This window comes from Lissotriton helveticus, chromosome 2_1 (genome assembly GCF_964261635.1).
Source record: "Lissotriton helveticus chromosome 2_1, aLisHel1.1, whole genome shotgun sequence".
Taxonomy (NCBI): Eukaryota; Metazoa; Chordata; class Amphibia; order Caudata; family Salamandridae; genus Lissotriton; species Lissotriton helveticus.
Genome location: NC_136059.1, coordinates 1,879,153,096 through 1,879,180,121, shown reverse-complemented (window position 1 = coordinate 1,879,180,121; position 27,026 = coordinate 1,879,153,096). Strand labels below are relative to the sequence as shown.

Below are 27,026 nucleotides of genomic sequence, written 5' to 3'. Positions count from 1 at the left end.
GCTTGAGAAGTGCTTCAAGTTCTTCCTCTACTTGTGGCTGCAGGTGTATTGGTACTCTCCGATGGTGTTGCGCTATTGGTCTGACTGTTTCGTCAATGTGTAGCATTATTTGCGGTCCTTTCAATTTCCCTAGTCCCTGTAACAGCTTGGGGAACTCCTTCAGAATGCTTCTTTTTTCTGACATGTTGTATGTCATGGCCATGAGACCCATTATCTGAGCTGAGATGTTGCTCAATAGGCATGGTGCTGGGATGTCGCCCTTCAGCACATGGATGTCTTCTTTGATCCTTTGGTCTTTGTACAACAGTTCTTCTGTAAATTTCCCCATGTTTGTCACTGGTTTCCGTGACCCCCAGGTGAAAACCTCAACTCTGGACGGCCTCAATGTGGGCTTTGTCTTCATCATTTCATATTCTGATACGCACATGATGTTACATGTTGCACCGCTGTCTAGGACAAACTTTGTTTTGTGTGGTCCTACTCCTATGGTCACAGACTCTGTCTTCTTCACCTTGCTTTTGTCTACCAGGCATATCCTTTCTTCTTTGTCATCTTCATCAGTATATTCGGTGGTGACATCCGACATAAGATATAGTCGTCCAGTCTTTTCTTCTTCCTCTTCCTCGCCTGATTCTAGTGATGAGCTTCTTGTTCCTGTTTCAACATGTCTGACATGCCTGGTTGTCGACATTCGTGGTCTTCCTGTTCTTCCCCTGTCGTTCCAGAACTGCACTCCTTGACATACACTGGCGTAGTGATTTCTCCCATGGCATTTCCTGCACGTCTGGCCAAATGCTGGGCATGGGCCTCGATGTGGAAATTCAAGTCCACACCTGTAGCAGGTTCCCTCAGGTTGCTTCCTCACTGCCTGTTCACTTCTGTCTTTTTTCCAGCCGCCTGCTCAATTGTTGTTTGTTATGCAGTGAGCCTGTTCCACTCGCTTGTCTTTTCCTCGTTCCATTTCCTTTGCGTGTGCTGCCACTCTTGCCTCCGCTCTTGCTAGTGACAAGATATTCTCTAATGATGTTGGCTCTTTCAAGATCCTTGCACGGAACTCCGTGTCGCGGCAGCCCTCAATGATGCGCAGCCTGATTGCTTGTTCGTTGTCCAATTTATTAAACTCACAGTGAGTCACTAGCTTTCTCAATCTTGTCGCAAAGTCATCTAGCGTTTCATCCAGTTGTTGAAACGCGATTGTGAACGTGTATCGTTCAAAATCAACATTTCTCTGCGGGTCAAACTTTGCTGTTAAGCATTTTTTTAGTCTGGCATAGGTGGCCGTTTCCTCATTTGGCAGTGTTACTAGAAGGTCTTCAATATCATCCCCTACCAGATTTAGGAACAGGCCCAGTCGCTTTGCATCTATCACGTCGGTCGCTTCCATGTACCTCTCAAAACGTCTGATCCACTTTTCCCATCTAATTCCTACTTGCGGTTCAGACAAGTTGAATGGTAGTGGTTGTCTGTATTGTGCACTTTGTCTTTCTGGCTTGGGGTCTGCCATTTCTTTTTTCCTGTGCTCTTCCTGGCACTCTTTTGTTATTTTCTCTATTTTTCTTTTATTTATGTCCTCTTTTTCTTATTCTTTCTCTTTTAGGTTGCTTTCAGGCCTTATTGTTGCCTTTGCCTGTGCTTGTTATTCTTTTCTCTGCTTAAATCGGCACTTTTTGTCTTTCCTCGTGTTTGCCTGACTCCAAAATGGCCGCCTCGCTATTCTCTCTTGCTATTGGCTGATTCGCCTGACCTTAAAATGGCCGCCGGTGTCTCGCGAGACTTCGCAGCCAATCAGCGCTCTGTCTGGTTCCAAAATGGCCACCGGCGTTTCCTTCGCTGTGATTGGTTCTGGCCGCCTGATTCTAAGATGGCCGCCGCTCTTCTCGCGATATCTCCCGTTTTCTTTGTTTCTAGCTCGCGCTTTCTCTCCCCTTTTAGTCTGCTTACCCGGTGAATGCAGACGTGCTGTTTTCCTCCATGGCGGTTGGGTTGGGCTCCCGCGCCGCTTCTTCCTGTATCCTCGAGACAGGGTGGGCTCCTGGTCTCGATGGTGTCGTCGTCGTCTCTCGCGACGCACCGTAGCTCCTTTTCTCTATGATTTCGGGTTCACGATCACACACCCTTGGTCGCCAGTTGTCGTGTTCTCCTGCCCACAAATACGCTGGACACGATAATGGTTTCAGGTAAGCATTTATTATCTCTTGGTTACAGCTGCATTGTCCTATGACCTCTTGCCCCGAGGTCACGCCCCGTTCTGCCTTGTCCCCTCCTGGCCCCTCCCCTATACCGGACGTGGTGTCCAGTGTCCCTTGGCCTCTGCCCTCTGCCCTCTGCCCAGGGTCCTAGTGCCCTTGTCCAGGGCACGACATCGACATACCAATCAATGTGTGTACATTATAAGAAAATATCCTTGATTTCCTTTTGGGTCGACTTAGGTGCAAGAGGTTTGCTAATTATAATTCAAGATATATTTCACAAATAATATTTTGTGTTTGGGAAGCATTCTACCTAATGCCCTATTACTGTGAAAGGGTAAGAGAGCCCTCTCTAAATTCAGTAGCTTGTTGAATGCTTGAAACCGTGCTTTTCAACTTTGTTTTGCTCCGAAATATGTGCAGTAGGCAACGCTTAATTTGAGCCGGTGGTTTCCGGTGCTTTGCCGGCACTTATTTGTCAGTACCGGTACGTATGACAGCCTGTCACATGGTGGTGGTGTTTGTCCAAAGTAGACAATAATACAACAATAGTAGTTTATTAATTCAATATACATTAAACATGACTAATGCTTACCACCCAAGTCATTCCTATAGCTTTGGGGGCATGGAATAGTTTGAACTGTAACACTTGTTGGGTATGAAGGTTAGTAGTTGTGTTGGTTTCTTTCATTGGCAACGCCGGCAGGGACAATGGGTGGTGCAAGCTGCAGTGAGTAGATCCTGACGAGGGCCCTGGGACTTATTTTTTTTACAAATTAACGACTGGTGGTAAGACTGATCATTGCGAACTTTGCTCCTAGTTTTCATCACCAAATACACGTTTAAGTGATTCTGTGGAGACACGTCACAGGAAACATAACTCTGACTTTCTTTGTCAGCTGGGGCAGAAGAGATTGTGCTCCAGCTTCAATGTTAGGTATAGCCATCTATTTTGGCCCAGCACTGATCTACTAAAGTGAAGACAATGTATCAGTAACACAGATTAATAGGGTCCTTTTTATCTGGACCTTTAGCAGCCCCTTTTCTAAAGTTTCAGCCCCTGCTTAATCACTAGGTGTATATTTTCCATAGCAGTGCCTTGATTTCTGTGTACTGCTATAGCTGATTGGACAGTGGTCCTGGAATGATTACCCTTTTCAGCACACCTGCCCCTCTGCAGACTTTGATTCATATTGAATGTTACACACAGAACAAGTATTTCCCACACTGCTTTGAGACATCGATGCATGGAAAAGCAGCAGTTCATTTTACCCTAGAAGTAGTAAACTTAAACCAGAATGTATACTTGAGGCCTTCATTATGGGGCGTTGCAAACGATAGCAGGTACAGGTTGTCTGTACAGTCTTGGCTTGACAATCCGTTGTATTTCCAAATCCTTAGCGTTATGTCTCAACATATGTTTTACTAGGATACAGTTGTAGACGTTGTATTTGGGGTTTGATTGCCCTTATCCACTCTTTACTGCCCTATGTTTGTGATGATCTGTGTGGAACAGAACTTCCTGTCCTCAAAGTGTTCCTGGTTCCTCCTGAGCTGATAGTCAGGGCACATGACCTACATATAAAAGAGCAATAAATTCACTATTATCTCACCTGTTTACCTCACCTGTTCAAAGCAGTACCTGAGGGGAGGTGTACAAGACAAGAAGGACTGCAATAGTGTTACTGAAATCAATTTTCTGCCAAAGTCCTTGTCTGCGTGCACAAACAAGAGTTGACCAACAGCAATTAAAACCTCTCAGACTCCCAAACCATTGACCAATCCTGTTAGAGGAATTGAGGGAAAATGTTCCTCAACAGAAATTTTTGAATTTAGGGTTTGATCATCCTGTAATGGATAGGTAGATAAGTGATTCCAAAAAGGCAAAGTGCAGGGGGTTGTTAGAAACTGTACAGTGACATGCTGTTGAAAATAAAAAGTTACATTTTTGCTTGGCCTTCAACTGAGAGTTGATTATCGGAAAAATGTAGTCACCTAAGGAGTATGTATTTTGCTCCACAATCTTAGATATCCCCTACAAGTACTCCCTTCCTGCAATCCTCTTGCAGTATCTTGCACTCTAGCCACACAATCAGCTAAGTCAACACTGATTATCCTCGCCTTTCGGAATAACTGCTTGCCGAAAGTCTAATGTAACTTGTGGGCTGATATCCGATTGGTGAAAAGAGGCCCATTGGGCCCCTTTTCTCATAGACATCCAGTCCGATTGAGGGTAAAATTTAAAATCTGCCTCGAATATATTGGGCTGTCATTTAATCTACTAACTACTAAAGGTATCCCACCAAATGTCAGCGCGGGAAAGGAAGCAATTCCTTTTTGTTTAGTAATCCTCACACACCCTAGTGGTGTCATGCTTCATCATCGGGTTCACCCTGACTCCTAAAGGTCAGGGTGGGTTCAACCATATTCCAGGGAGCTCTTTGGAGAGATAGGCCGGGGGGGTCTTACAGTAAAAATCCTCCTCCGTCTCCAGGTATCCCTTTATATGCGGAGGCGTAGAGGATATTAAAATGATATATACAAGGGGTCTTCGGGAGGTGATGATCCTATGACCCTAGTGTCTTTGCCTAGTATCTTGCCAACATGTTTCAGCCCTTAGGAATGCCCTCTTGGGTCTTGGGCTTTCTTCAGGGCAAATAGAAGTTCCCTCCCTGGTTATACAAATAGGTATTACCTATTTTTTTATTTGGAGGGTACAGAAAGCTGCATACACAACATTGATATGGAAGGTATACTTATCTCCCTTTCGTTTTTTTCTTATGTCTTATATCCGCCCAATTGTGGTGGATTGCATGTATATCAAGGGGAGCGGTAGTAGGGGTAGCCTTTTAGTCACACTTTCCTCAAAGGTCCTGCCCCTCAATTCCACCTACTTGGGTCCGCATCTCCCGGCTTTCACGGCGCCACGAGATACATGCAATCCACCACTCAGGGTGTACCCGATGATGAAGCATGACACCACTACGGTGTGTGAGGGTTACTAGACAAAAAGGAATTGCTACCTTTACCGCGCTGAGCGGGTTACGCCACAAGAGTTTAGCGCTGAGCCCTGAATACATTGGGTGGGATACCTTTAGTGGTTAGTGATTTAATTCAGGAGGACCTATCCATACCCGACATACCTCTCTACCCTCATAGCCAAGGTGGAGGGCTCTCCACCCTGGCCTAAGTACAATACTATCATTTAATCTCCCACTTCTTATTACGTACCCTACAATCTTCAACCCAAAGGTTTGCTCTGAATTCTACACAGACATATTTGGTTCATTCTCCAAAATAGCCTATTATCTTTTGCCGAAAACCCCAACCCCCTTGCCCCCACCAGTTTATGGTCTGACAGCTCATGAACCATTGATCATCTTTCCTCTGAAGTGGCTGTAAAGATCTGGAACTAGCTCCCTCTTCATATTGTGACCCTTCGACTTCTGCTGTAATTCAAGAAGATCTCAGTCACTTTGTTCTTTCTTTCTTGGCTTGCAATTCTTTCTCCATTTCCAAAGACAATTAAGTTTGTCATTTGACTGATATAAAACTCATAAGTGTCTTATAAATTACATGAATGAAGACATACATTGTTAAGTTATGTCCAACGCTACTTAGTAGTCGGCCTGACTTGCTCGTCAAGTACAAAGAAAATGATATTACTGCTGAGTGGACATAACATTATTTGTACTTGTATTTTTGGAAGAAATTCATATAGTGCATCCAACACAAAAAGGCTTTTTGCCACTATTGCTATAGAGATGCGTGTCCAGAGAACTGCTCAAACTGCTCACAGGATTAGCATAGAAGTTCATAGTATCTTGCAGAATTTCAGATTATTGTCTTTAAATGTTTCTAAACTTTTAGCATGGAATTCCAAAGCTTTGCTGCTTGTGGCCAGAAGGTTCTACCATGAATGTGAGAGCTTTTACATTTAGGTATCATCAACGTATTGTGGAAAAGATGTGCGAGAGAAAACCTGTGCCTTGATTTAAAAAAACAAAAGGCCAATAAGTCAAACAAAGTGCCTTGAATTTAATGAGTTTTATGAGATAGCCCACTGGTAGTTAATGGAGCTATGATCATATTTCGGAAGTCAGACACACTGCTGACAGTACGCAGGTACTAGACATAGTTAAGGATACATAAGAAAACAATTTTCTGCCATAAACAGCTTCTGTAGTGGTGTTCCAAGTCAATCTGAGTCAGTGATTCTGCTCAAGTTGCTAACAACCATTGTAGGTTATGGCCAGTGACCCATGGTAATTAGCCAAAGACAAGAAACCCAGAATAGGGATTTGGGATTGATGATATAAATCTATCATTTCCCTGCGTTTAACATCAAAGAGCTGATTGACCACAAAGCAGCTATCGACCCCAATATTTGCTCAGCCGATGACACATTAAGAAGGCTTAAAATTCATTAAGAAAGCTTGTATGTCGTCATTAAACATACACATTATCATATGATAATCATTAAGTAGGGCCTCCAGAGACTGAAGGTAGCAGTGAAATATGAGGGGATACAGCTAATCTTACGGTTCTCCATGCCTTATAGTTATATTTGATGTTTGAAAAGTTGCCAATGCCTCTTGTTGATGGTTAGCTATTCATAATGGCATCCAGTTCATTCAGTTAATTTGATGGATTGTTCCTTCAGTCATCAATCAGAAAAGAGTAGAGGAGCAAGGAGCAATTGTCCAGGGTGGTTTTGAGTGTTTTTTGCTGTCCTCGCCTTTGTATTCTACTAACTAAATGAGGAGAACTGTATTTATTGTTGCCCAATATTTTGTTTCCCCAGTTAGGGTGGAATTCATTAAAATATTTTTATATGAAAAAAATTAATAATCAACTTTGCTTTGAAACGACAGAACCTAAATAATTCTTGAATGGTTTTCATTTTAGGTGAGCAATTTTAATGATTGGAAAAAGGGCAAGAGCCCACTGAGTGGACTGTGTCACACCTGCCACCTTGTCAAGCCTCTTCGTTCCAAGCACTGCCGCGTCACCAACAGATGTGTCGCCTGTTTTGATCACTACTGCCCTTATGTCTACAATAATGTTGGTTACAGAAACAGGTACCAGATCTCTAAAGTTTCAACAAATATATGGGGTGATAGTGGTGATGTGTCTCTTGTTCATTGAAAATAAGAACATTCAAACTTGTAACTCATACAGTGTTTAATTATAGGAAGAGTTCTCGGCCCATATTATCAAGAAAGGGCGATACATTATCGCCGCTTTTATCGGCAGGAAACTGCCGCTAAAGTGGCGATAATGGGCTTGATGGGTTCTGGTGTTAACCTGGGCTTTTATGGGAATTCACAAGGGCATATTATCAAGCCCGTTATCGTCGCTTTAGCGGCAGTTTCCTGCCGATAAAAGCGGCGATAATGTATCGCCCTTTCTTGATAATATGGCCCCGAGTTTGTTAAAATTTAGTCTATATCCAGAAACTTGTGAATAATAATGACAGTCATTAAGAAAAGGATAAAACAAGAGAAGCTGTTGGGTCAGACATATATAGTAATATATCCTTAGGGTATGCTGAAATCTGAGCACTCCCATTTTAAAATTTAAAACCCTCATTTAAGTAGTTATGTTATTTTTTTCCAAAAAGGGCTCTAGACATAAAATAAATAATGAAGGGGCTTGTGTGCCAATACATTATTTTCAGCTACCCGGATTCCTTTTTTTTTGTTATATTCTGTTTTTTAAATTTTTCTTATTTCTTCACCTCTTACATAATTTCTGCCTTTGTTTCTGTTTCATATTTCTTTCTACTCTTTGTTTCTACTGTTTCCATCAATCACTCTGTTTTCCCTATTTGCTGGCTTCTTTGCATTTCTTTCCTCCGATTTGCACTTTATTTTTCTTTCTCCTTTCCCTTTTCTCAGTTTCTTACTTCTTACTTCTTTCTTTGCACTATTTCCATTGTTTCTTCTTTAGTTCATCGTTTCCCTTTTTCTTGCCTGCTTTTTTTGTTTAATCTCTGTTCTTTACCATTTTTTCTTCCCATTTATTGCTTTTATTATTCTCCCTTATTCTATTGTTACTATGAATTTTGAATTTGTTTCTTTTCCCCTTTTTCTTTCTCTTTTAATATTTCTATCCTTTGTTCCATTCTCCTTTATTGCTTCAGTCGCTCTTTTATTCTTTTATTCTTTTGTTCTTTTCTCCCTTTTCTTACTTTGTTTCCTCCTCTGTTTCTTTCTTTTTCCTTTCTTCCATTTCTTCTCCTATTTCTCTCTTTCTTTCCATCTTACTTACTCCCCCTTTACTTTTCCTTCCATACATTTTTATCTTTCACTCTGTTGCTTTGCTTCCCTCCCATACTTTAATAATTTCCTCGTTGTACCTGTGACAACTCTCTGGCAGCCCTTCACTGTGTTGTTTAGGAGATTGTGATGTAATTAAAATCACTGTCTGCTTGTCAAGTCTCAGTATCTTTCACCTTTCATTTAATTTAAGTGATGGAAAAATGCTATATTTCCTGAATGTACACTGCTTGTACTCTTGCGCCATTTGAATATTGCCTTGAACAAAAGGCAACGAACCTTACACTTAACAAAGGATTTGGTTGTGGTGACATAATGCTAAAGTTTTACCTGATGTTCAAAATGAGTGCCACTAAAAGCATTACATTTATGGCAGAGTCTGAGAGGAAGAGTGTACAGACACAACATATATACATTCTATAGGGCCATTTCTGTACACAGGCACTCACAAATCCACTTAATAGGGATTTAGCTACATTTGTGCATAGGAGTTCACGCGTACGTATAGCATGCAGGCTTACAATGGTTTGCAATGTCAAGTCTGGGTTGTGAGAAGCGACTTCTTTTCTTGGTAGATAGACATTCTTTAAGGGATTTTTCACGAGGACAAACTTTTGTCAGGAGAAGACGGCACTTTGTGGGCACCACTGTAAGGTATAAGGTAATCAGAATACCTTAAGACTATCAGGGATTTGATGGAATCTAACCTTAAGTCTTCAGAATCATCTTCAAAGATCTTTCAATGAGAGCCATTTAATTAGGGTTACAAAACAAAACCTACTATCTGCCACCTCTAGTTATGCAGCGAACTATACGTGCAGTGCTGCTTGCTGTTGCGGGCCATTTATTTGCTTGTGACTGTGCGCCCTTTTAGTCGCTTCAAGTCCTGGAAATAGCCAAAGTTGCTTCCAGTATTCCCAAGCTGGGTTGATCGAATAGAGGCACCAACTCAGATTTGCTGACCGTCCGCTGGTGCTGTAGGCAACACGTTTTCTTGAAAATTGAGTACATCGCCCTTAGTAAAAGTGCGAGAGCAGACTAAATATTATAACAGAAAAAATACTCAGGTCAGCCAGAATCCATAATAGTCAGGATTCTGCAGCTTCTTTCAACAGATAGATTTCAGTAGCAGCATCCTGAGTTTGTGCTTGTTTGGAAAACAAAAATACTTTTGTTGTAAATTCAGTGTGGGTAAGCAAAAGATGATCCATCTCGCCCATGTACCTCACCTTAAAGGTCTCTTCCTCGCCCAACCACTTCCACATTTGAATCCTTACAAAAATGAGTCAGGTTTCAGTTGGTTGAGTTCAGTGTCATTCTCCACATTCATATTGGTATTTTGAGTCAGGTGTATATAACTTGGGATACTTGAGCAGCAGCTCCTTCCACTTTGCACACTGCTTACCTATCCTATTGGCCATTACAACTAATCCTTTTATATCTATGACTACTTGAAATGTGATTCTGATATATAAAAAATTCAAATCTCTTCCTCTATGAACTTGAAACAAATAGGAAATCATTGATATAACCTTCTCAGAAATCTCTGTATGATGCAAAGTCCAAAGTTCAGTAGTTTGGGGAGAGGGCCTCGTTGGCCTCAGGGGAAACACATACAGACCATACAGTTGGCTAAGAATGGACACCAAACATTCTCTAACAAAATTCCCATTGAGATACAGGCAGGTTGTGGGCAGGCCTATGCACCACCAAGGCTCCTTTCATTGGAATTATATCCCATTGCCTCATCACCATAATTAACATCAGATCATGTTTTCAAATTACAGAAGGCCTACATCCTCCACCAAGCATTTGGTCTAAATTAACTTTTCCATCCTGCTGAGAGCCCACCCCCCCTTCCATGTGTTGTCTGATGCTAATCAGCATCCAGCCATTGGTGTTTTTAGTATGTTATAAACCATAAATGAAAGAAATGTAGTTAAACATACTTTAAAAAGGCAATGGTCACATTCTAGGGAAATGCTTTGATATATAAGGACCTATGTTTTTAGGAATTAGTGCTAATAATCCTAAACTAGCTCTTCAGTTTTCTTATGCCCTCCTTCTAGTATCACATGTTTAAATATTTAAATCAATTTATGGAACCGTATTAATTTTATCACAATCGTAATGTTGTATTACCTTCCTAGACATAAGGTGTATATATAATGAGAAGTAGTTTTGTTATCATCTATGCAAGGGCAGTTTCAGATGTGGTAATGCTTATTACCTAATATCGGATAGCATTGATACTACTGTTATTCACTAAGCTGCTTAAGATCATATTCTCTTTGTAGAATACCAAGTAAAATATACTTATGCCAAAAGTTTTCAATGTATTAGCTTACTGTAAGTGCATTGTTCTACAATAAATTATATTCTAAACCTACATGCTTAATTGAATATTACCGTTGTAATAGAGCGAAGTGAATTGTTGCTTTGCTTCTTCAATGCCAGAATATGTAGGTAGGAAATTATATATATCTGTGGATTTCATCGACAACTTGCTAGCATGTAGCCAATATTATTGTAGTCTTTCAGAGAAATTCTCTGTCTTCGTAGCACTATGTGGTACTATGTTCCATTACTACTTGATTCTTTGTTGGGAACCGGGCTCTTGTCTTTTTAAGGGTAGATAGATGCTGCATGGAAGAAAGGGAAATCAAATTTACTGTGTCACCTACATCAATTTTTTGTGTTCTCCTTATATTGTAAATGAATTTGCCATGTCTGCTATTCAGAATATTCACATGCAGCCATTTTTGCTTGCTTCTCACAAACTTGAGGTTTCACAGTTGAACTTAAAGTTTGACAAAGCTCGCTTTAATGTAAACGTATTTGATGTACTCTATAACTATCATCATTTTTAGTTGTTTGTTTATTTTGCAGGGCCTGCTTTGTTGCATTTCTGGCTACTATGTGCATGAACGGCACGATTGGGGCATACATGTGCTGGGACTGGTTTGATATAGTTGGACGCAGCCTCTTCCTTGGAATGGGATTCCTATTTCTCTGTGTCATCGTTGTCATTTCAGGAGGAATGACTGCAATTTGTGTATGTTCCTTCACTTCCATTCAGTAATTTGTTTCACTTTTCTAAGAAACCAAGCCAGACAAAATGGGGTCCATAACAGTAGGAAGATGAAGGAAGGTTAGAGGAGGTAAGGAGGGAGTAGAAGGGAGAACTGGGAAGAATCACATCATCCGATAACAGCAAAGGTTCTGAGGGGGATTCTGGTAATGTGTCTTTTGAGGTTAATACTGAAAGATTTTTTTCTGAACTGTAGTGTGTTGCATGTAATTCTAAGGATAACTTCCAAGGTTGTGCAAAAAGAAGGGGACCCCCTCTAAGAAGGTACTTTCAAGGTCAGGGAGAAGAGGAGAAAATCATCAATACAAAGGAAGGAGCTCCCTCGGGACCTACAGTACTTTTCACAAATTCAGCACAAATTCAACATGGGCTAAATATGAAATTTAAATAGCAACAAAGTGCAAAAACATCAACATCTTCATCTGTCTTAACATTGTTTTTTTATTATTTTATTCCTTTTATCAAAATTGTTTTTGTCATTTCTTTTATCCACTTTACACATAAAATTATTCTGATTGACATCTATGTATATTATTACAGAATAATGACGTTTCATACATCCACAATAAATACCCCCAGGTAGAGAGACAGAAACCACCATTTCAACAGACTTTCGTGCATTCACACCCCTTCCGCTACATCACACTCATAACTACATACATCTGGAAAGTAGGAGACAATAGATTGTTTTTTGGTCTCCAACCATTTGAGGCTACTGCATACAGCAGGATCTGAATAGCATTGGTCGACACGTTTCGGTGGCTTGGAGTGTAAATAGGAACCACCTTCCTCAGGATCTGCCAGATATCAGACCAAGGTTGCTCCACCCAGGGGAGACTCACAATCCTTCTTCACTGACACCCTTTTGATATGATCCGCTGTACCACCAGTTTTATTTTTTAGTGAACTCTCAGCATTCTCCAATTTGTTGTATAACATGTCTGATGACAAGAAATGGGTATTTTGATTACAAAACAGAACAGTCCTTTTCCCTTCAATTTAAAAGATCGCTAACTCATGTGTTCATGTGTGTCACCAATCTCTTTGAGGCAACGTCTTATGTCAAGAAATACGTGAGACAATATCTAAATGAAGAGTCCATCAAGGCTTCCTACTCATGGCCAATGGAGCTCCATCTGACACACTGCGTGATGGCTCCCCGGAGGTGAAGCTAATCGGAATCTTGGCCGAGTTAGCGATCTTTTAAATTGAAGGCAAAAGGACTGTTCTGTTGTGTGATTAAAATACCCATTTCTTGACCCCAGGCCTACCACACAACACCCACCTCCACATGCGCTCCTGGCTACCATGATGAGGAACACACCTACATGAGCACGTTAAATGATCCAATGACAGGAGTCTGCAGGGCGGAAATCCGTGCAACAACCTACACGTCACTGGTTCGCTTTCAAGTTTATGCTGGTTCACTCAGCCTTTTATCATTCAGATTTGAATGAAATGCTTGTGTTGCGTTCTCAAAGAGTAGCAGCAATTCTCAGCATTGCTCCAATACTTTTAATTGGAAAGTACTAGTAATTCTCAGCAGTAAACAGGTACTATGGGAAAAGAAGTACCTGCACTTCGATATTTCCTTTTCAAGCACTGTTTAGGACTGTTTCCATGTTCACAACATCGACCCACAGGTGTCGCCACTTTGCTGTATTCTGGTGTATTCTCGGTGAAACGAGGCAGAGGGCTCACACGCAGCTTCCCATAAGCATATTTTCTGAGAGAAAAATGTAGCTCCTTTTGCCAAGAGTGGCAACGTATTTGTATTTTTTCTTTTACATTCATTTTCCTCATCTCATTGCCGTTACCTTAAACATTCTAGTTTCAAGTGTCCTTCCTCTGCGTTTTTTTCTTTTGTTGTCTCTTTCATTACTTTATCTGTGTTTCTCATTTTCTTTCTCGTATTCCATCCCTCTTTTCCACTCTCTTTAACACTCTCTGTTTTCCTCAGTCCTCCTCTTTTTCCTCCTTTCTCTTTGGATCTTCTTTAGTTCTTTTTCACCCTTTATTTATGTTTTACATTCTCTCGTGTTCACACTTCCTTGTTTTTAAAAACAATATCTGAGATTCTTTCTATATTCTGATTTTTCTCAGGTTTCTTTAGCATTCCCCTTTTTTCTCTCTTTCTTTTAAAAAAAAAAAATATTTGTATTGGTGTTTTTCACACTTACAACATATGACATGTAACAAGTAATCCTCATCGCGTTTGCTCATACAGGGGTCCCAGCCCATGTGGCTTAGCTGCTGGTTGTACAGTTTTTTTGTAGGGCATATATGCCTGAACGTCCCTGCCTCTCTACCGTACAACATATAACACAAAACATATATCCATTGGTGCTCGTGCTAGGGGTAACCGTCAGCCTGGCAGGAGTGAAACAAGTCGAATGCCTGACCGGCCCCCCTGTCTAGTTGTCTACTCTGACATGAGAAGATATAGAGGGAAGAGAGAAGAGTTAAGAGGTGGGGGGGTGTCCTGTGCTAGTGGTTCTTGCAGAGGTGTGCCCTCTGGTTATCTCTGGCTGATCCTTTTCATGGGGGCTCGTAGGGTCCTAGGAATTTTTCCAAGGTTGCCCACATCCCCCTGTTGGGATTTCTCCATGGCGTGTTTCTTAGGACCATGATGTCGCTCCCCTCATATATGTCACCCAGTTCATCCAACCCCTGAAGGTGGCTTTGGAGGTGTCTTTCCACTTGGTGAGTACTGTTTCTGTTGTGTTGTGTGTCAATATCCGCTGTTATGAATGCAGTGGTGAGTGAGGCAAACTCTTCTTTTAGTGTGCAGCCTAAGGCTTAATTTACGAAGGTAAAGACTTTTTTCCAGAATGTTTTGACCTTTATACAGTGGAAGATGAGGTGTTTTCACTCAGTCCTAGGGTCGCTAAACACGCTGGGGTCCAGTATGTCTTGTGCAGTAGCAGAATTTTGTCTGAGCTGTCGCCGGGGAGATCATATTTTTCGATGGGCAACCAGAGGGTGTGTCTCTCCTGCTCGCTGAGTGTGGAGTCTAGTTGTGATTCCCAGTAACTGGTTGTCTTGTTGGTAAGCTTAGAGGAGCTGAGGCGGAGTAGTTTGTATAAGTGGGACACCTGGTGGCCCACTTTGTTCAGCTTCTCCATATACTGAATAATTTAGGGTTTGTGTCTTGTTATTTTTGATTTGGTTAGGGCTGTTTTGACTATGAGGAAGTTGTAAAGTTCTATGTCTGGTAGGTTATGTCGTATTTTTTATTGTTGTTATTGCTATTGTTAACTTAGTCTTTTATAGCGCCAACTCACCACCAGGTCTCTAGGCGCTTGAAACAAACAGAGCAACAATACGTGAAACTAAGATGATCCGAAACTTAAGATAAATTTATTTAACTAGATCTAGTGCCTTCTTGAATAACAGAGTTTTTAACTGCTTCCTAAACCTCAAAAGATTTGCTTCTTTCCGGAGTGACTCTGGAAGGTTGTTCCAGATCTGTGGGACCAAAAGCGAAAAGGATCTACCACCTTTGGTTTTTAACTTATAGCGGGGGCATACCAAAAGCTGGGATTCTGCGGACCGTAGAGCTCGTTTGGGAGTATATAGCTCCAAGCGTTCTTTGATGTACGCAGGAGCTTGTCCATAGATGGCCTTATGGGCAGTACACAGGCTCTTGAACTCCACCCTCTGTTCAATGGGGAGCCAATGTAATTTGAGTAGTAGGGCAGAGGCATGAGATCTTCTAGGTACCTTGAAGATCAAACAGGCCGCGTCATTTAGGACCACCTGTAGTTGGTTAATCAAAAATTTAGGTAGACCAAGGTAGAGGGCATTCCCGTAATCTAGTCTCGACACAATAGTAGCCGAGACTACCATACGGAGTGCGGAAGAGGCGAGCAGAGGGGCCAGCTTCCGTAGCTGTCGAATCAGGCCAGTACACATCCCTACCACTGATGAAATCTGACTAGTCATAGACAATTCGTTGTCAATCTTAATTCCGAGGCTTTTTACATTGTCACTCGGTATCGGTGAGGGACCTAGTTCCTGAGGCCAGTAGAGGTCACTCCACGGCGAGACTAGAGTAGAGATCACTAATACCTCAGTTTTTTCCGGGTTTATTTTCAGCAGATTGGCCGTCATCCAGCCAACCGTGTGTCTGAGTATGTTCTGGGCACTAATTTGTGCAGAGATTGTATTATCAATACTCAGCAATAACTGGGTGTCGTCCGCGTAGTTAAATACACGGCAACCCATTTTAACTAGCGAGTCAATCAATGGCTGAAGGTACAAATTAAAAAGGAGTGGGGATAGTGCAGAGCCCTGCGGGACTCCGCACTCCAGAAAGCCCACTCTGGAAGTAACATCCCCCAGTTGTATTCTCTGGGTCCTACCCGTCAGAAAGGATTGGAGCCACAGATGGACTTGGCCCCTTATCCCAAACGCACCCAATCTGTCCAATAGCAGGGAGTGGCTGACAGTATCGAACGCCGCTGATAGATCTAAAAGTATCAGGGCGCTCGGTTTCTTCCTGTCAGCCATTCCTCTTAGCTCATCCAGCACCGAGAGCATCACCAACTCAGTGCTGTGATGTGCCCGAAATCCCGCCTGCCGCTCCTGGAGAAGATGGTGAGACTCCAGGAAAGAGGAAAGGGATTTCAGCACATGTTGCTCTAAAATTTTGGACAGAAAGGGCAGCTGGGAGATCGGCCTGTAGTTCTTTAAATTGGCCGGATCGGCTCCAGGTTTCTTTAACAAAGGCCTCACCCGCGCCTCCTTGAGGCTTGATGGTAGTTGGCCAGTCTCCATTGAGTTGTTAAGAATGGAGATAATGTGATTTTCCAAAATAGGGCATGCTAAACGAAATACCTTAGGGGGACATGGATCTGCTGGGGAGCCTGATTTAATATTATTCATAATCTGTTCAAGACTTAGCGAGTCTAGTACAGGAAGCTTAGAAATATATGCTTCAGGGGAGAATTGAGCCTCCTGTGAAGGGCAGGGGCCCTTCAAAGTACTGCTCTTGATTTCAGAGAGGATGGTATCCACCTTCTCAAGAAAGAAACTTTGAAAGGTATCGGCAGTTATTGTTGTTTCCGATGTTTCTGATTTTTTACTTAACTCAGTTAGGATTTTAAAAGTTTCCTTCTGCACATTAACTGCTTGACTTATACGACTTTCGTAGAAATCTGCTTTTGTTGTGATGATCAATTTCTTATATAGCTTAAGTGCAGTTCTATAGTGTTCCCTATCTATCCCATCCTTAGTTCTCCTCCATGATCTTTCTGAGCACCGGAGTTTCTTTTTATGGTCCCTCAAAAGCGGGGTAAACCATGGGGCGCCTTTTTCTGTTCCTTTTACTTTTTGTAATTTCTCCGGAGCTATCTGGTCAATAACTTGACTCAGATTCTGCATTAGATCTTTATAGTCCTGATCCAGGTCTCCTTTTAAAGCTAGTGTTAAAATACGATCTGGAAGCCTACAGGTCAAAGCTTGTAAATCAACTTTTGTCCACTGCCAGACTTTTTTAAATTTAGAGGGTTTTTGAGAGCCGTAGCTTTCAACCGGAATCTCACAATTCACCAAATAATGGTCTAACCAAATACAAGGTGTAATGTCCACAAGGTTTACCCTTGGGTCTGATGTCCAGATGAGATCTAGGGTATGCCCCTTAATATGGGTAGGGGCGTCCACCAACTGTCTAATCCCCAGAGAGGACATGGTGATTTCTAGATGTCTGGATAGCAGATCTTTATCAGCTTTATCCCAATGCAGGTTAAAATCTCCTGTCACCACAATTTTTTGATATCTGGTACCTAAATCCGACATAATTGGCGCAAACAAATCATTAAAGATTGACGTGGAACTTGGGGGACGATACACAGTTAAGATCACTAAACATACATTATTCAACATAATCTTTACTCCCAATATATCAGCTAGTTCTATAGTTTCAGCAATTATTTTGACAACTTTTAAGTTTTTCTTAAACAAAATTGCTACTCCCCCGCCTCGAGCATTTCCAGCGCGGTTGTGCAATACCGCGTCATAGTTGCTAGGAAGAGCAGCTATGATATCTGGCAGGGAATTATCTCCCAGCCAAGTCTCCGTGAGTGTTAGAATGTCAATGACATCATCTTGGAGGAGAGTAAAAACCTCAAGGTGGTGTTTCTGGAGGGACCTAGTATTTAAACAGGTTAATTTCAGAGGAGGTGGAACTGATTCAGATGGACCCTTGTCAGGTAGAAGAATATTTAGATCATTTAATCTAGTCACAATAATGGGATCCAACAACTGCCTGCCCGTATCCATGTCACGCAAATCCTTGGAAGTAAAGACCTGACGTCGGCCAGAATGCCTGGCCCCTTGCCCCGTCCTGTCGCGGACGGGCGCAGACGGGCAGGACTCTGGCGCGACTCCGGCGCAGATCCGCAACGTCCGCAGTACGCGTCCGCTGCGCGGAGTCATGACCATTCTTTTTATAGCGCTGCTAGAGCACGTGATCCGCCTGGCCCACACCCAATATGGCCGCCAAGATCGAATTCCCAGCCCTCGGCGTCGATGCTCGGCCGAGGGCGGTCCGGAGGTAGGGGGGGGGAGGAGCAAAAAGCGCTTAGGAGCGCTGAGGGAGTCTCTAATCTCTAGCGCTTCTTAATCAAGCGCAGTCAAACACACGAGGTAAAATCACAGAGGAAATGATTAAAATGTGCAAAAGTAAAGACAGAGACCTCCCGGCTTCCGCCTCAGGAGGGAAAGGTTGCTTCTGATGGTTATCACTAGGAAATTGCCCTATTTCCTTTTTATAGCGCTGCTAGAGCGCGTGATCCGCCTGGCCCACACCCAATATGGCCGCCAAGATCGAATTCCCAGCCCTCGGCGTCGATGCTCGGCCGAGGGCGGTCCGGAGGTAGGGGGGGCGGGGGGGGAGGAGCAAAAAGCGCTTAGGAGCGCTGAGGGAGTCTCTAATCTCTAGCGCTTCTTAATCAAGCGCAGTCAAACACACGAGGTAAAATTACAGAGGAAATTATTAAAATGTGCAAAAGTAAAGACAAAGACCTCCCGGCTTCCGCCTCAGGAGGGAAAGGTTGCTTCTGATGGTTATCACTAGGAAAGTGCCCTATTTCCTTTTTATAGCGCTGCTAGAGCCCGTGATCCGCCTGGCCCACACCCAATATGGCCGCCAAGATCGAATTCCCAGCCCTCGGCGTCGATGCTCGGCCGAGGGCGGTCCGGAGGTAGGGGGGGGGGGAGCAAAAAGCGCTTAGGAGCGCTGAGGGAGTCTCTAATCTCTAGCGCTTCTTAATCAAGCGCAGTCAAACACACGAGGTAAAATTACAGAGGAAATGATTAAAATGTGCAAAAGTAACAGACACAGACCTCCCGGCTTCCGCCTCAGGAGGGAAAGGTTGCTTCTGATGGTTATCACTAGGAAAGTGCCCTATTTCCTTTTTATAGCGCTGCTAGAGCGCGTGATCCGCCTGGCCCACACCCAATATGGCCGCCAAGATCGAATTCCCAGCCCTCGGCGTCGATGCTCGGCCGAGGGCGGTCCGGAGGTGGGGGGGTGGGGGGGGAGGAGCAAAAAGCGCTTAGGAGCGCTGAGGGAGTCTCTAATCTCTAGCGCTTCTTAATCAAGCGCAGTCAAACACACGAGGTAAAATTACAGAGGAAATGATTAAAATGTGCAAAAGTAAAGACAGAGACCTCCCGGCTTCCGCCTCAGGAGGGAAAGGTTGCTTCTGATGGTTTTACATTTTGAAGGTGAATGGTTTACCCCCGTCTTCCAGCTGGGCTGGGTATGAGAACCCTAGTCTTTTCCAGGATTCTATGGCTAGGGGTTTCCCCCCATATTTTATCTTGGAATTTGCCCACAGAGATTCCCAGCTAGAGTTTTTAATGCTGTGTTCCAGTTTTTGGTCTACTTTAAGCAGTGCGTATCTAGTGTTTTTAAGCATAGGGCTATTCTTTTGTGTCTGTTTGTTCGCGGTGAGAAGTGTTATTGGGTCGATATTGCCTAGTATGGCATTCTCAATGCTGAGCTGTACATTCCCTGTCTTACTATGAAAGCCGTCTGGAATGTCCTGAAATCTGCCAGGTTTAGACCTCCTAGTCTCTTCACTAGTTTTTGTTTTTTTGAGGCTTATTCTTGGTTTCTTGTCTTGCCATAGGAACTTGTTTATCATTTGGTCTGTCTTGCGATGGAATTCGTCTGTGAGTGTGAGGGGGAGCATTACCGCCAGGTAGTTGACCACTGGAGTGATCATCATCTTTATAGTGTCTATCCTTCCCCACCATGAAATGAATTTGGGCAACCAGGATTCCAGTACCCTTTTCATCTCTCCTAATATTAGTTTCTCGTTTTTATTTAATTTACCTAAATATTTCTCAATTTATTGCTGTTTACTGTTTTATTGTCCTGTATTCCTCCTAGCCCTTGCTTCCACCTCTTTATTTGTCATCTGGTTATTTCCGTCTTTTATTTTATGCCATGTCTGTTAAACCTAACTGCCCAATTTAATGCTCAGCATTTTGCTTATTTCCATAGTTAAATTCCTTCAGTGATCACTGTGTTTTGTTATTTTCATTTTGCTTCTTGGTGCCATATTTTGCCATCTTTCTTCACATCCTTTTCTTTTTTTTTTCGTTTTCCCTTTGCACATTTTTTCCCTATTTTATATATTATTTTGATTGTATTTCCATTTATCTCTTAGCTTTTTACAACATTTTTTATTTACTCTACATTCATTTAACGTCCTTAGATTTTTTTTATACAACATTTGGTTTTTTGCATTCCCATTTACAGTTGTTTAGTTCCTATGATCTCCTTTGCAATTTTTGCATTTACTCCTTTCCATTTGTCATTTTACGTCATATGTTACTTTTTATTAACCTGATTCTACTTTGTAATATCCCTTTTTCCGTTATTTTCTATTTGCTGTTTTTGCTAGTTGCTTTATGTTTCCTGAATGCTTAGTATGCCTGTCTTTACTTTTAATTTCTCTGTTTTAATATTCATGGCATACCTGATCCGTGAGACACAGCTAAGAAAAGAGGGCTCTGCCATCTTGGGCATCGTCTCCTGTACAGAGGCATCATGTGTCTATTTGACATGCTGAATCTCCAAGAAGTGTAGTTAAAGCCCCTGCAAATCCTTTGAGCCCCTTCCCTGCCAGCATTCTTTTCACACTCGAAAGGTAGGGGAGAATCGGGAGCCCCTTATGACATTTTCACGGGGAACCAATCACAGTGCCTCCACAATCATCCTGTTGCCTTGGCAAGTATGAAATGCCATTACAAATATCAATACATTTCGATATGTCTAGGTTTACTTCTACAGTCTTGGTGCATTATTATCTGGGCCACTGGAATTATATGGCAATTGAGGTCCAAAAGATGTATCAGAACTGGCAAGCTGTGCCACAAAAAAAAAATATGCTGAACTTTCGTAGATATTAATATTTCACAAATGCAATGTCTGAAGCTATCCAAGGAGCATCATCACCCCCATTTAATGCCTGAGTGCAGCAATCGGAGACATTATAAGTAGAGCTAGTTTTGTATTCGCCATTACAAATATGTAGCAGGGTTCAATTGGTGATAGTTACTGGCCAGCCCTTGGCACCTGTTGAATATATTGGTCATTGTTTGAGTTGTTTTTGGTTTTGGAAGGTGGGAAGTGGGAGGTGTTTTCATAGGCGGCCTTAGGCATGTGCAAGCTGTGCACCTGCACAAGGCCGCCAGACCCCAGGGGCCACAACACCAATATATATCCTTAATATAATAATCCTCTGAGGATGGGTACATATTTGCGTGGCGGCCCCTGGCAGGGATTTGGCGCCCTCCGGCTCTGTTCCACTTCCAAACACACTAACCCCCCCCCTTCACTGGCCTCCGCGCCTGTGTTCCTCAGGGGGCCCCCTACCTACGCTCCCTGCCCAGGGATGCCATGAGCCTAGAGCCGCCCCTGGTGCTTTGTTGCATTTCTCTCAATCTGTTGGATCACCAAATCTTGTGTAAGGTCATTGCACAACATTGAAAAATATACTTACTTTTAGAAGAAGTAAAACTGGTATGCGTGTTAAATAGCCCATAAGTGATGCAATTATGTTGGAGTTGATCTCACCTCCCCGCTGTCTTTCTTTTGTGCTCTCTGCAAGAATGTCTATGGCTATGACTGGACAGCCTGGTGCACCATAAGGTCATCATTCACTATGCTTTGAAATGTACTACATTTGAATATATAATTAGAAATGTGTTGCAAAGTGCACTATTTATGCCATTAAAAAAAACGTGTTGGGGAGAGCCCCACGGACCCCCATGCAGTGGTATGGCTTGCTAACTGCTCACTCACTCCCCACCCACCATATGGAGACTGGTCTATCTTATTTTTTGTATTCTCTGCAAGAATGTCTGTGGGTGTGACTGAATATCCTGGTGCACTATCAGGTCATTTACTATGCTTTAAAAGTTAATTAATTTGAAGGATGCAGACTTTATGCGCTTTGCTTGGATTTTCCCCCATATAGGCCGATATTGGGTGGATATGTTCTCCTTAATCTCCCAGATGATTGAAATAGCATTTGCACCTGACCCTCTATTGGCCCTGCTGGGCTACATACACAATGTCCCAAAGGATTGCCCTTCTCTTCGTAAAGCATGAGATTGTGATATGCTGGCGCCTACCACGGCACAGTGGCTTAAAAGCCTAACTTTTTGTGACACCACTAGCGAACTGTGTGCACAGTTGCAGCCGCCGGCATCTCATTCTCATCCCCGTGACATCTAGCGGCCTTCGCATACCTATTTACAGAAAACTAACCAGATATCTCAAGACTGACTGTGCAGAACATAAAACTCCTAGACCGCATCCACAATGCTTATATTCTCACTTGGGCTGCATGCTAAACTAAGCTGGTATTGCCACCTCTGATACTAATGCAGTCACTCTAAATTACCATAAAAATACTATTGCAAGGTTCTGGGATTCTGGAGTATTGCCTATCAGACATGGGAGTAAACCAGGAGTCTCCAACCTTTGCTGTAGTAAGAGCTACTTATATTTGCTGGAAATCTTCCTGAGCTACTAGTATTATTAGCGTTGTAATAGTGACAACATCATGCAAGATTATATTGGGTGGCTGCAGCATTGAAGCCTATCAACAGTGAACACCTCAATGAAGCAGGTAGGGTCACCAGCAGACTGGAATAGGGGGCCTGTGCATGTTCCTGCCCAGGCTGTGTAGAGCAGCCTGGTAGGAACATGCAAAGTGCGCATGAACTGTTTGGTCGCCCCAAGATGGACGACCAAACAGTTCATGCGCACTTTTGCTGTGCAAACCACTCTGGCCAGCTCCGCCTCACACAGGCCGCTGACTGCATGCAATAGGAGAAATAAAATACCAATAACGGCACATGATTGTCATTTTACTTTTACTTTTTGCGCAGTGGGGCAACGCTCCTCCGCCTTAGTGGAGGAGCCGCCACAGGCCAAAAGAGAAAGAAAAAAATATTTGACACAGACGTATTCACTTTCCTGGAAGTTGTAAGACTTTGTTTTGAAGATTCCTTTTTTAGGAAAACGGTCAGCTCATCTGTTCTAATGTCTTTTGATTTATCTGATCTAATGTCCTTTGATTTATCTGATCTAATGTTCTTTGATTGCTTTGATTGCAGGTATACATGGCAGCATGCAATATAACAACCAATGAGCGTATGAACTACCCCAGATACAGCTACCTCAAGGACGAAAATGGACAATTTGTGAATCCTTTTAATAGGGGCGTATGGCTAAACCTAATGGAGTTCTGTCATCTGATCCCATCCCTGAGGGACGATCAAATCCAAAAGGCAAACCTCTCCTGTCTCTGATAAACAATCGCACAAAGGGGGGGCGGACTCCTTATACGAGCCCACAGGCTAAAGAACATTCACATATAAGGAAAACTATGAGTAAACACAGTATGAGGGTTTGAACAAAAGAAAGTGCATTCTAAGCAAAAGACCACATCATTATGTTACATTTCTACATGTTACTTTCTTATGCATTGTGGTCTTTAATGTTTACATTGTGTCTATAAAATATCCCCTGGAAATGCAGAAGTCCAATCAGCAGCAAGTTATTGGTGACATCATTTTTTACCATGTTTGTCATTTGCCTTTCTATGGCCGATGACACTCAACTTTCAGAAGTTGTGAAATATTCATAAATGCAATTATTTGCTTACATGTATTTTTAATGTGCTGATAAAAACCCCATGGGCTTCATGACAGAAACCAAAGAAACAGAAGGTGTTCAGCTGCCTATGAAGGGGAAGGTGATAATCAGGAAGTAATGTTTCAGAAGCACAAGTCTTATGCATCTGGATAACTGATTATGATGAATTATGTTATGTAAGTTGATAGGTACAAATGCTTACTAGTTTTTTGGTCTGCACCCAACCCGTAACTCTTCAGAACAAACGCCATCCATCTCATTTTAGTCTAAATGTGCCAAACCTCTGTAGACATTGATAATGAAGCCATCAAAGTCAACAGGCACCAAAGACTCAAATTTGAATGTGGTGTTTTACCTAATTTAACCCCTTACAAACGACCATGGTGGCTGACAAACTGAAAAAGGAAATTGCCCCCAATTTATAGTCGGAACCAGCAACTATAATGCCAGTATACAATCACCCCAAGGTTCTGTTCACCGAGACAACCTGGAATTGTTGTAAAAAAAAAAAATGAAAGCATATGATAAAAGCTTTTGTTGGAGACGCCATTCTTTTCATTCTAACATAAGAAGCATACAAACGAAGCCCCAGATTTATCAAGTAGGCATTCAAGACAAAGCAGCAAGTTAAGCTGCTGAGCTGCGTTGCGTGAAAGGGAGAGCAGAACAGCGTAATATCAAGGGCCGGACTGGCCATAGCGGGCACCCGTCATTTCCCGGGTGGGCAGCCAGGGTTGGGGCCGGTTTTAAGCCCCTGGGGCCGATGTTGTTACAGGGCCATTTTTGCAGCATAGCTGTAATATTGGCCGCTGTAACGAAATCGGCCAAAACCAGCCTTTGCAATCTGCTCCGCCGCTCCCCCAACGCCCCAGAGAGCTGGCCCAGCACTTTGCCAGGGCCGGTTTAGGGTCCCAGTCCGGCCCTGGTCATATCTACTAAGATGCGGCGCTGTTCCACTCTCTCCCTGCGCTGGTGCACTTCAGACAGCCAGGAGCCACAGTAGACATTCTGGTGCCAGAGTGCATAGTGTCCATGCACCACCAATACAACGCCTCAACGCAAAGTGACACATGGCAGTGAGCAACTTTGCGTTGCTTTGGCTTCCTATCCAATAATAAATCCCACCTGAACACTTTGCATTAGGTTTGCATTAAAAAGTAACACAAAGTGTTTTCAAATATGGCCTCGCGGTTGCTGATTCAGAGGGAGAGAGGTGGAAGTGGAGAAGAATTGGAGAGCTGAAGGACAAGTCAGCTACACGCAAACGCTTTTCCAGCTCTTAGAAACACAGATCAGCAAAGAGAATAGAAGTAGACACATTAGGTGTGAGCATTTACACATTTCCAGCATATTTAAGAGCATGCTGACCCAAAAGGTTTGTAGCAAAAAGTGAATCTCAGGGCTTTCTGGATTATGTTCAGATTCTTTTCAGAATGGAGAAGTGTAGAACATCATATTATTCCTCTAGAATTACTCATGGTAAGCTTTTCACAAAAGAAAGTAGTTACTTTATGAGTTACTTAATATTACTACCTTTTGGAAATTGCCAAACACCCAGAGCTCTGTTTGGAAATCTCCAAAATCATAGGTTTCCATTTTACTCTACAAAGGTGGATTTTCATAATCGGAAAACCAACTGCTTACTTAAATGTACCTTAAGTGTTTGTGTCTCAATCTCTTTCCTAGACTCGGTCTGTGAGTGGTTGTACCCTAGTGGGGCCTTTGGGGTCCCAAAGAAAGGTTAAGGTCATCCTTAAGGAAAACCCCCTCTATGCTTTCCTGCTGTGCAACCTCCAGTGCAGGGACTAACTTAGAGAGTTAGCGCATGCACTGGACGGTGAACCTGCTCAGTACACCCATTGAGGATGTCCACCATTGCAAACCTAGGCTGTCATCTATTTTGCTATTCTATCCAGGGTATGTTTGGAAAAGCCTAGAGTCCACATATTCTTATGTTTGCAGTCACTCCCAAGGTAGTGGTCATTCTTGAAAAGAAAGCTACTTGGAAATTTAGATCTAATAAAGCAATAGTAATGTTTGTGGCGCTCCAGAAAAACTCATAACAGAAAATAGATAAGTTGCAGCTATATGGTTGTGCTTTAACCATCTTACATAGTCTTTATTGTTCAGTAGATGAACAATTCCAAACATCGTCTGCAAAGTTGATGATAACGTCCACACCTTGTTACATTTTTGACATATTTATCTACTATTTTTGATCCCTTGCAAGCCATGTTCAGGACACGATCTCCTAGTAAGTTGGCTTTGCAAACTCTGCCGCATCTTTTACACAATATCGTCTTCTTCCACCATGACTGCCCACCAGCTCTCAGACCTCTACAGGGCATCCACTTAGTACAAGCTTCATATTAAGAAAGGCTGGTACAACAGAAAGGACATTTCCAGATTGCAGAGATGAGCTTATGTTTCAATTTAAATCATGTTCTACAACGCCATCCAGACATTTTCTCAGGTCCGCCTACAACAAATTCCGAAAATAAAGTACTTGCATCTAAATGAATGCCAAGTGCGTAACTATTATTTTTTGTAGTACGAAGAGGCCACAGACTCTGACCAGTGTTTCCGCCTCTCCCACTCCTTTAAACCTCCTGCTAGAAGAGAAGACAGTCCCTAGCAGGGACGGCTACTCCATGTGGGCGTCGGAGCATCGCCCCACTGTTTTCTCGCAGTGTGAAAAGCAGAAACGTAAAATGGTATAAATACAATTTTACGTTTCTGCTTCTCGCACTGAGAGAAAGCAGAAGAATGGTATGCCTAGTTGAGGGTGGGCGGGTCGGGAAGGAGTGGCTAGCCCAATGTCATGGGCGCTGACTGTTTGGTCGGCCCCAGGGCCGACCAAACCAGTCATCGCACTCTCCGTTTTCTTCATGTAGGCTGCTGCGCAGCCTGCATGAAGAAAATGGCCTCCCCATAGATGCCGCTAAAGATGGCATCCTAGCCAATCACAACAATGCCATTGCAGCGTGGTGCTTGTCTTAGGGGAAGAGAGGGAGGCTGCCTGCTTCTGCTTCCTCTGAACAGAGAGCAGGAGGTGAGACACGGGAGTCAGGCACTGGAGGAATAGGTCATTTAAAAAAAAATTGGTAATTAAATGAATCACCCACCCCATCCCCGCGTGACCCCCCGCCCCCTCCACTCGCGATTTGCCATTGTTTGAGCCTTTGACCTATGCTCTACCTGCCTTTGACGCATGCCCTACCTGCCCTACCACCCAAGACTAGTCGTACCTATAGAGACCTATCTAATCAATCACAAAAATA

The 27,026-nt window shown here is 42.8% G+C and overlaps 1 protein-coding gene across 1 annotated transcript in view; it reads left to right on the top strand.

Annotated features, from left to right (window-relative positions):
- Positions 1-26,553, top strand: part of LOC144818921 (uncharacterized) — a 147,416-nt gene extending 120,863 nt beyond the window's left edge. Inside the window, exons 9-11 of the mRNA XM_078676801.1 lie at positions 7,098-7,270; positions 11,360-11,525; positions 23,205-26,553. Coding sequence (XP_078532927.1) covers positions 7,098-7,270; positions 11,360-11,525; positions 23,205-23,399 — 534 coding nt within the window. The 3' untranslated portion in view covers positions 23,400-26,553. The remainder of the gene's footprint in view (positions 1-7,097; positions 7,271-11,359; positions 11,526-23,204) is intronic.
- Positions 26,554-27,026: the final 473 nt, after the last annotated feature.